Below are 10780 nucleotides of genomic sequence, written 5' to 3'. Positions count from 1 at the left end.
TTTGCCATTGCGCAACTTGGGTCCTTGTTAATCTAGCCTACCATTGCCCCATCATTGCAGCCTGCTGCATGGCCATTACTGATCATGCTGCTATTTTAGCCTTTTGCTGTGGTGCTCCTCTCTTCTAGGGATCAATTTCTATATCCACACATATACTGCCAGATTATGATTGCATAGCTTGATTAGATGTACTTCTCTTTTTTTAAGATTTTATTTATTTATTTGACAGAGAGCGCAAGTAAGCAGAGCAGCAGGCAGAGGGAGAGAGAGAAGCAACCTCTCAGCTAAGCAGGGAGCCTGACGCGGGGCTCAATCCCAGGACCCCAGAATCATGACCTGATCCGAAGGCAGCCGCTTAAACAACTGAGCCACCCAGGCGCCCCTAGATGTACTTTTTTAAAGGACAAAGTCTCTCCAATGTAAGCTAAATGTGTACATTTAACTCTCAATATCCTAGGCCTCTCATGTTATTATCTTATCAGTTAATTTGGCATATCTGCTTTCCTTCCCTAACTAGATTTTAAATTCATTAAGGTAGAGACTAAAATTGCACGTCTATTTCCAGTAAGACTAGCCCCCAAAATATGTAGCATGGATCCCTGGCACATGGTACGGCATAAAAAAATCTTGCTAACTTGAATGTTTGACCAGATATAATATTTTACCACATGTGAGGCTGTGTGTAACTTATTCTTGGAACTACAACATCTTCTTCCATCTCTTTCTGTGGATTCTTGGACTTGGGTGTAGAGTGTTCTGGTGGTCAGTGAGTTTAGTGACGGCTCCATCTGTATGACTGAAACTCTGAAAGGTAACAGCTTGGGTCATGGGTGGTGCATGGGTAGTCATGACGGGCTTCCACCATAACCAGTTGTGTATTAATCATATATTCATTATTGTATCCTTAGTATTGGCACATAATTTACAGTGTAACAAGTACTTACTAAATGTTAGCCGAAATGATGATCTGGATCTTTTAATTCAGTTTGAACTTGGTGATAGCTGGTTACTAGTTTGACATCCTGGTGAGTTACTTACTTTTATCTTGATGAGGGAAAACTTTGTGATGGCTCGATATAAAAGGTCAGTTTCCGTCTTACATAAAGGGCCATTTAATTCTCCTCTGCAATGCAGCAAATCATCTTGTGTTGAATCGGGCACTCTTTAAAGACTGTGTGTACGTATGTATGTATGTATTTGTTTATTTTAGAGAGCAAGATCAAGAGTGTGAGTAGAAGGAGCAGAGGAAGAGGGAGAGAGAATCCAAGCAAACTCCATGCTGAGCGCAGAGCCCCTCACGGGATTCAATCTCACGATCCTGAGATCATGACCTGAGCTGCAGTCAAGAGTCAGATGCTCAACTGCCTGAGCCACCCAGGTGCCCCGAATTATGTACTCTTCGTTCAAAGTGACTTGCTCCTTCTTTCAAGAGAGCTGGTGTAGTCTTCTATGCATTACGATTTGGCTCTAAATGGAGAAGAGACCACTGAAGAAAGAGAGTAACTCAATTTAATATTCTTTGAAGGGTCTATTGAATATATTGCTCTGGTAGCACAATTGATAATTAGCAATTTTGAAAACATGGCTCTTGATTTATGTGCTAGCTTCCCTGAGTTCATGGAAGGACGTATCTGGCCTGGCCTTGAAAATTCTCTATATGTCGGGCTCAGGAACTTCAGTCTGGTTGGAAACGGTCAGCTAGGGAACTTGTCTTGAATCTGTGTATGTATAGAAAATGTACAGTTTTAATTTAGGTCGTAGATTTGGGGATGTATATTTAGAGAAGGAGGCTGGTAGAGATCACTGGGGAGAAGGAACTAAAGTTACCCTAAGTCCTCAGAAAATCCTCCTAAAGCATACTTACAAGTATGAAATAGATTAATATGAGCACAGAGGTCAGAAGGAAGGGAAAGATGCCTGAGGGGATGATTCAAGGGAGCCTTCTTATAGGAGTTAAACTCCTCATTGATCTGGGTAGTGTGTAGAGAAGAATCCATAGGCATGGGGAGGAGAGATGTGGATGAAAGCTCATGAGCACAGAAGAATATCAATCCATTTTGGAGGGCCTTCCAAAGAACCCAAGAGCTGATTTCTTTTCATTTCCTCCACTTAAAGAAAATGGAGGAAAGTTTTTCAAATATGTTGTGATAGAGAAAGATAACTTACCTGCTAGAATATGCCTTGCTTTTTTATTGTACTTTAAAAAAGATTTTATTTATTTATTTGACAGACAGAGATCACAAGTAGGCAGAGAGGCAGGTGGCGGGGGCGGGGGGGGGGCGGTGTGGGAGGCAGGTAGCAGGCTCCCTGCTGAACAGAGAGCCTGAGGCGGGGCTCGATTCCAGGACCCTGGGATTATGACCTGAGCCCAAAGCAGAGGCTTTAACCCACTGAGCCTTTGGACTCAGGTGGTGCCCGAGTCTGCCTTTTTAAAGGAATGTGTAATTTCCCCCTGATCTTACTGGAGACAAAAAACCCCAAAAACACAAACAAAAACAAACAAACAAACAAAAAACCCTTGTTAATTTAGAAGTATCTGTGTATCCCTAAAATACGTTACCAGACATATAGTATATACTTAATAAAACTTTGTTGACTTAAATGGAACAGAGAAAAATTAACTTTCTGTAGGTCATTAAAAATTATGTTAGAGCATTCAAAGGCTCTACTTGCTAATTCATTTCTGCTAAAAAAAAAAAAAATCCTCAGTCAGCATGGCCAAGACAATGGTCAATTATATGTTTTATGAAAATTATTACTTATTAAGCATAAGTAGGATTTTAAGCATGGGATTAAAATAGAATTTGTTCAGGGAATCTATGAAGCTACCTGAGGATATAATTCTGAATCTCTTACTGATGTCGTTAATTTCTTTGGTTTTGTTTTCCCATTTATAAAATAGAGCTAAAGATAGTCCTCTCATTTAATACCAAGGACCCTCTAAGGATGACCTATCTCCCTCTTAAATTGTGGTTCATACCGCATGACTGGAAAGTAGAACATAGGGTGCGTGACAAGAGTTGTTAGCCATTTGGGGAAGAACATAAAAGATCATGGCAGCAATTTGTAATTTGGTTCATCTCTGTAGTAAGTTAAGAATTTTGCTGTAATTTGAGGACAAGGGGGTGTGGAAGAAAAGGAAGATTTGGTCCTTTTTCCGTCATCCCCTTTTAGGGTCCCTCTCTGATTCCCCTTCAGGAAGTGGAATAGAAAAAAAACCTACATTCGTCAGTAACTCTGGGGTAACCACAACTAAGACAGTAAGGAGGTCAATCGAAATAAGGACAGTGATTGGTATAAAACCGACAGGTACTCTCATTGACACAGCACAGGCATATACAGGGTGACACACACACAGGAAGAATTTACTACACAAAGCAGGCAACCAGAGCAAAACGGCGATGCCCTTCCTGCGCAACATGGCCATGGTGAGTAAAAATAATTCTTTCTTTTGCAGCTGTCATCCCTAGGGTTTCAGGAGAGCAGATTCCTCGGGAATTAGGCCTGATTGGTGTCTTTATTGGGGACATTTCTTAAGGGCAGAACTGACTTTAATTTTGACCCCTGTCTGGTGGAGAAAAAGAACAAATACCTAGAAGTTATAATGAGGTGCAAAACATAGGTCTTCTTAGGGTGGCTTTTGCATGGGTAGTTGGTAACTCACTCACGTCCGGTGTGGCAGAGACAGTTGGACATGGTCTCCCCTGTGGCCACCATGATAGACTTAGATTGGTCTGAAACTTTTAGCTCATCACGGGGACTTCCAGCCTTTTAGGATAGTACATATGTATTTTTGCCGAGGAAAGTGCAGTTCCAAAAGCTTTAGTGATTCCCTTAAGACTACAAGGAGACAGAATGCCCAGGATGAAGGAAGTGAAACCCCTCAGTACTGAACTTTGGAGAGCTCCCAGAGGAGGGAAAGTTGTTATGTCTCAGAGAGCTGATGAATTTTGCATTGTTTCATTCCTCATGGAGGAGGAGATAGAGATGTTAGTATGATGGAAATCTACTTCTCCTGGGTTTAGAATCTCGCCCGGCATTAGTCAGGTAAAGACTGGGAAGAATATAATGTAGAGGAGCCTTGAAAACAGGGCTTGAGAAATTATATGCCATATTTTGGGCTTAAATAGTCCTCTTTTTTTCCCCTCCATTTACAAGTCCTATAACTTAAAAGAGCGTGGATTTCATAAAAGGTCATGGCATATGGTGATGTTAGCACTATGTTATATTTATGTATTGTAGAGAATATCAGAAATGCAGCAAAGTGCAATAGTTAGGAAACACAGGCTTTGGTCAGACAAACCTGGCCCCTCTACTTAGTAATGTGGGATTTGGGATAAATTACTTAGCTGCTCTGTGCACAATCATTCCCTTAACTATATAGGGGAATAATAATGGCATTTCCCTCAGAGGTTTTCTTGGGAGATTAATTGATATCATTGAAAATGACTAAATCTGATATGTACTCTGAACTGGCTTAGTTTTTAGTTAAATTGTTCATTTTAATATATTAACCAACAAGGATAGAGAAAGCATGCGATGTATTAAATATTACTATTAATAATATTATTATTTTTTTTTCTGAAACTCTTGCCAACTGAGGGAAGTAGATTGGGACTACATTCTCCATCATACAGATGACAAACAGCTCAATTAGACCAAGGGATTTAACATCACTGGGTACTGTCCGTAAGAACTGGGATGTGAATCTAGGTTTACCAACATCCAGTACAGTATGCTTCTCTTTGAATGGTTCAGAGACAAGATTCCTGAATTTGAAGCCATTGTGTCTAAAAGAATCTGTAGGATAGCTTTTTTAATGGCTTAACCAAAGCCATTTCTGTTTCTGGTTTGTTTGAGGTACTCTGTTGGGCCATCTGCAAGAAACATGACCGTGCAAGGGCATTAGAATAGGATTAGACGGTGAGAGGTGCACGCTGGTTGGACATATTCAATAAGTAGTTGAGGCAAATTCCTACAGGCCTAGAAACTGGCCAGGCTCTGCAGCTCATTCCTACCCAGGGGTCAGCACACAGGACAGAGAAGTTCAGGAGACAAATACTCAGATGGTCTCACGGGAGCTTGCAGTAGAGTCGGGCTGTTAATGTCCTGATAGTGCCCACCTTCACTGGTGTGTTCTCTTGCCTCTGTTTCCTGTTGTACAGATTAGGAGTGATACCTATTTATCTGCCTCATAGGTGACCTATAGGAATTCATATCTATAAGATGCTCTGAACCTTTCAGAGAAGAAGTGCTGTGTATGTCATTCTTAAGAATCAGCAAGAGCCATATCAAAGCCTCTGGCGCATAACCACTAAAATCTACAGTTTCGGATCAAAAGCTTTGTGGAGAAAACTAGAGTGATTTGCAGGCATCATCTGACTTCCTGATAAAGAGCTCTGTGACCTCCAACATTTATGCAATTATGACACAGCTGCCACATTGCTTACAATGCGTGGCTCCTCCTGAGGGATAAAGCTAGGATTAAACACCATGAGTGGCTCTATCTTGATAATAATAATGGACTTCAATAGCAACCGTACTGACACCTAGGTTTGAGTCCCCCAACTGGTACCAACAGGCTAGTGAACCCAACCAAGCTGTTTGTTGCTTACCAGGCATGACTCTCACTGGTCTCATTGGGATAATTAATGCTAGCTCTACCTACCTGGTGAGAGAGTTGTGAGAATCCAGTATTCAAAGATGTGAAGGTGTGTTCTAACACACTCTAAGAACATAAGAAAATATAGTGATTTGTTAGACATATGGAAATGATTGCTGAATCATATCACCTAAAGATACAGTGACTTTAAAGCTTTGATAATGAAAGCTAGAAGTGACTCAGTGCATTTGATACTGAAGAGGAAAGAGGAAACACACAGAAGGAATTTCCTTAAGAAATCAAAGGAAGTGATTGGAAGGCTTGGGAAGCTAAGAACCCTCTGGTCTAAGTAGGTATCTTTAAACTTTTTGAATTTATTTCTTAGCACTTTTTCCTAACAGAAGATGCATGAGAGCAAATTCCACATCTTTCCTGTCCATTGTACATCATCAGACAAGGTCGACCTACTAGCCCTCCGTGCTGAATCCTTACACATGCTGGCAGTGCTTTTCCTCCCTTATGTGGATGATATCATTTAATCTTTACATTTTCTGGTGGAGAAAATTGAATCTCAGCTAGTCAGAGTCCTGACTGAGTTACGGACTCAGGACATCTGACTTTATTTATTTTTTTTATTTAAAAAAAAATTTTTAAAGATTTTATTTACTTATTTGACAGAGAGAAACCACAAGTAGGCAGAGAGGCAGGCAGAGAGGGAGGGAAGCAGGCTCCCCGCTGAGCAGAGAGCCAGATGCGGGGCTTGATCCCAGGTCCCTGAGATCATGACCTGAGCCAAAGGCAGAGGCCTAACCTACTGAGCCACCCAGGTACCCCATGGACATCTGACTTTAGAGCATGTGTCCTGAGTTACCACATACAGAGTCAAGAAAGAGTTGAGTGAATGAATGATTGTAGCAGATGAAAATAGATAAGTGCCCATTATCTGAAGGCAAATCAGCTTACTTCAGACTTATCAGAGTCGATCTTGCTTTCAACTTCTTTTTAGTATCAGCTACCTTCGTACAGGAAATTGACACCGTGACCTTTCTGCATACTCTTGTCATTTTTTACCTCTAACATCTGCAAAATATAAAAAGGAGGTCCTTTAAACAGAGATGTCTAATCACCCCTCCCACCTTAATCTGTGGAAGGTGTGTGAGCCTGAATAACACTGAACCCGGAGAATGAAAGCAACTCAACTTCAGCTCTTATTTATTCTACATTATTATTATTTTTTAAAGATTTTATTTATTTATTTGACAGAGAGAGATCACAAGTAGGCAGAGAGGCAGGCAGAGAGAGAGAGAGGAGGAAGCAGGCTCCCTGCTGAGTAGAGAGCCCGATGCGGGACTCGATCCTGGGACCCCGAGATCATGACCCGAGCCGAAGGCAGCGGCTTAACTCTCTGAGACACCCAGGTGCCCCTCTTCTGCATTATTTTGAGAGATGGTGATGGTCTTTGTCCATCCTCAGTAAGTGTGGGTGGTGATGGTGGGGTGAGCAGAACGTGGTTGCAACAAAGGGGAGCTGGAGAGATTTGTAGCTCTTCTTTTAGCTAGTTCTTCACAGAGCACTTTCTTTCCTTGTGCATTCCCGTAACACCAAAAGACCGATATTTCAATGTAAGTATAAAGAATATATGTTTTAGAGCTAAAGACAAGTAGTTTCCATATTCTCTGTTGTTTTGCATCATTAATGGCCCTGCTTCTTTCAGGGAGTGTAGATAATCGGAACTTGGCTGCAGTTGGTTTTGTGCAGTGTTTTTCTTAATGTTTTGAATTTAACTGTATTGCTTTGTTCATTCATTCACTCACCTGCTCTTCCATTCATCCAGAAAGTATTTGTGGTATGTTCTCCTGCAGGAACTTATAATCCAATGGGTGCCTGTCTGACCTTGACAAAAGTAGTACATTTCCAGACAATAAAGACATGGTACTTGAATGCTGTGGCATTCAATGCTAAATGGCAAGTACTTTATGATTTAAGGAAAATGAACATATTTCTAAATGAATGACTTTAGAGAGACAGTTTCTAGAGAAGACCACCTTAGGGTGAGGCCTTGATGGGAGGGTAGGATTTGGATAGGTAGAGGTGGGACTGTGTATTCTAGGTGGAGGGATGGCTGAGAGGAAGGATTTTGTGGAGAATTCATGAAATATTAGTTTGTAAATAAAAACAAGAACTATCAGGCACCTGGGTGGCTCAGTGGGTTAAGCCTCTGCCTTCAGCTCAGGTCATGATCCCAGGGTTCTGGGATCGAGTCCCACATTGGGTTCTTAGCTCAGTGGAGACTCTGCTTCCTCCTCTCTTTCTGCCTGCCTCTCTGCCTACTTGTGATTTCTCTCACTGTGTGTCAAATCAATAAATAAAATCTTAAAAAAAAACCCAACTATCATTTATTAATCCTTTATTAGATAAATTTATAAGTGGTTTATATAGAATATTACATTTAATCTTATTAACATTATCATAAAGCAATTGTTATAATCCAGTTGGAAAGAAGAGAAACCAGAGGTTCAGTAATGAGGCCAGGTCGAGATTTAAACCTAGTCCCAGATCCTGATACTTTTCTGTTCAACTGTTGAAGAGCTCTCAGACTGTGGGAGGCTCAATCACCAGGATAATGAGTTTACTACTCAGTTTGGCATGCTGGTATCTTCATGTGTGACTGTTCCCATTTTCAGGTGAGGACCTGACGTTCAGAAAGAAGCTGTGGGCCCATAAAACACTGGGGATCCTGAGTTCAGATAAAGCATGGGGTGCCCCTTGCCAGCAAATGACACCTGAGTCCCTAACCAACTCAACCTTCTCTATTTTCTAGGTCAAGTCCCTGCTCCTGGTGATGTTGGGGCTCACCTTCCTGAGGGAGGTCGCAGCTTGGAAAAACCCCAAAGCAGGGGATGCCGCCCTGTGCCCTCCTCTGGAGGATAACAGTGTGAGGGTTGACATCCGCATCCTCAGGCAAAACCGGGGTATCTCCATCTCAAATTTCCAGAACCGCTCCATCTCCCCCTGGGACTACAAGTAAGTGTAAATGAGACTGATATTCACATTCTTTTGAAAAATATGTTAATTTATTCTTATGTAGAAAATTTAGAAAATATAGAAAAAAGGTAAAAGCCCTAATATTTACTCTTAAAAACAGAAATCCCACTTTGCTCAGGAGCTGACATTTGTTCCTGCTGTTGTGGGGCTAGGTCCTCCTAGGTGGTCAGAGGTCCTGCTCTTTTCTTTCCAACTTCTCATCGGCACCCTGCCTTTTCCTGCCTCATAAAGCCCTATGCTGGAATTGACAAACTTTCTGGGTTGGAAGAGAGGGCTCTTTAAAGCAGCCCACATAATGATCCCTGCATGGGGAGAAGTGGAAACCAGAAATGTCAGTATGGAGTGATTCACTCAGATTAGACATCAGTCTTCAAGGAATGGGGATGGACAAGAAAGGACAGTTTGGGAAAGGGAAAGCAAGACGGGGATGGGGTGTGCAGGGTACCCTCCCATGGTACTGTCTGATGGGTCAGACCTGAGACTACCAAGCACCCATCTGTACGCTCCAAATAGATGTATGAAAACAGATTCCAGGGACAATTAGAAGCGCTTTAGGGGCTGCCTGCATGGCTTCCTACAGGAAGGGAGTGGGTGTAGTGGCAAATTGGCTGGCATGACTTTACTGCCTTTGAGCCTAGCAGAGGGGGGACTCTGAAGGGAGAAACTGAGAGAATGTGCTGGATTCACAGATGTCTGGGGCTTCGGTTTTCTTTCCAAGCAGCAGGCTTTGTAGATTTCATATTAGATATTTACATTTACGAGTGATCCATATATCTAGGCAAAGGATGAGTAATAATTATCATAATGACAACAGTGTAATGAAAAATAAAAGGTCTGACATTTATTGGATGCCAGGACAGAGCGTTTCACGTGCATTTGTATCATTGAGTATCCTCCAAAGTCCGAAGAAACAGACCTGTGAGAATTCCCATTTTAGAGTGGAGGAAACAGGCTTAGGCAGTTAATCACCTGCCAGCGGGTGGTGGATGGATCCAGGTCATCTGGCTGCAGTCCTGGACTGCTCTTTCTGAAATGCCTCCCTGCAGGGGAGCGCCCAGCACCGCGGGGCGCTCACATTCGCCCATTTCCTTCTCCCTCGGCTCACCATCTGCTTTTGTCCGCTCCCCTCCCCGCAGCATCACGCAGGACCCCCACCGGTTCCCCTCGGAGATTGCGGAGGCCCAGTGCCGGTACTCGGGCTGCGTCAATGCCGAGGGGCAGGAAGACAGCTCCCTGAATTCAGTTCCCATCCAGCAGGAGTTCCTGGTCCTGCGGAGGGAGCCCCGGGGCTGCTCTCGCTCCTTCCGGCTGGAGAAAGTGCTGGTGACGGTGGGCTGCACCTGCGTCACCCCCATCGTGCGCTCTCTGAGCGCCTGAACGGCCGCCGGCTGAAGCAGCCCTGAAATGCTAGTCCTTACCCAGCGCTCTGCAGCAAGTCCTCTGTGGTCCCAATCCTCTCCACTTCATCAGCCTCTAGATAAGACCTGCGCGGAGTTCTCAAAGCTCCGTCTTACATATAGTGTCAACTTTTGGGGGCGCTTCTGAATCAGAATCTGGTCCTGAGCTGTTCTGCGGTCCCAGACCCTTGCAAACGGATGCAGGAGAAGGAAGGATGCTTGTTTGTGCATCCTAGCCCTGCCCTCACTGTGACTCCGTGCGGTTTCCCGGGTAATTCTGTTGGTAAATTCTGTTCTGTGGGGATGAAAATGCAGAAAACGTAACCACGATATGAGCGTGTGGGAGGGGCTGTGCGGGGCGGGGTGGCATGGGAGGGATGGGGTAAGGATCTAGCACACATGTTTATTAAGATTTGCTACATAGAGAGGCTGGCTTCACGCTCCTATTTGTAAGGAAACTGTCCATCTATTTATGATATTATATAAAATTTTAGGAGAAAAAGTAATATATCAAGTATTAATATAATAAAGTATTAATGACTGAAAAACGCTTCAGGTGTTTGTTTCCAATCTTGGCTTGTACTCACAAAGCTTGGGGCCCTCAAGATTTTGAAATTCTAAATACTTGTCATTTGTTTTTCATAATTTCTCATCAGTTCCTCATGAGAGGACTACTGTGTCATTTTATTATTGTTATTTTTATCATTCCTGCGTGTGTACGTGTGTGATCTTGGGG

General features: G+C 42.8%; 1 protein-coding gene across 1 annotated transcript; it reads left to right on the top strand.

Moving 5' to 3' along the window:
- Positions 1-3162: 3162 nt before the first annotated feature.
- Positions 3163-10535, top strand: IL17F (interleukin 17F). The gene is made up of 3 exons (XM_004771881.3): positions 3163-3428; positions 8424-8626; positions 9784-10535. The coding sequence occupies exons 1-3, from the start codon at positions 3402-3404 to the stop codon at positions 10022-10024; spliced, it is 471 nt and encodes a 156-aa protein (XP_004771938.1). The 5' UTR covers positions 3163-3401; the 3' UTR covers positions 10025-10535.
- Positions 10536-10780: the final 245 nt, after the last annotated feature.

The sequence above is a fragment of the Mustela putorius genome, unplaced genomic scaffold (genome assembly GCF_011764305.1).
Source record: "Mustela putorius furo isolate JIRA1106 unplaced genomic scaffold, ASM1176430v1.1 tig00003983_pilon_pilon_pilon, whole genome shotgun sequence".
NCBI lineage: Eukaryota > Metazoa > Chordata > Mammalia > Carnivora > Mustelidae > Mustela > Mustela putorius.
This window is presented reverse-complemented; position numbering and strand designations above follow the sequence as displayed.

Bases quoted from the DNA above. Each gene is read 5' to 3' on its own strand.
- IL17F (XM_004771881.3), top strand. From the start codon at position 3,402: ATGCCCTTCCTGCGCAACATGGCCATG. The intron at 3,429-8,423 runs GTGAGTAAAAAT...TCTATTTTCTAG, and splicing joins TCCTGCGCAACATGGCCATG to GTCAAGTCCCTGCTCCTGGT. The intron at 8,627-9,783 runs GTAAGTGTAAAT...CCCTCCCCGCAG, and splicing joins ATCTCCCCCTGGGACTACAA to CATCACGCAGGACCCCCACC.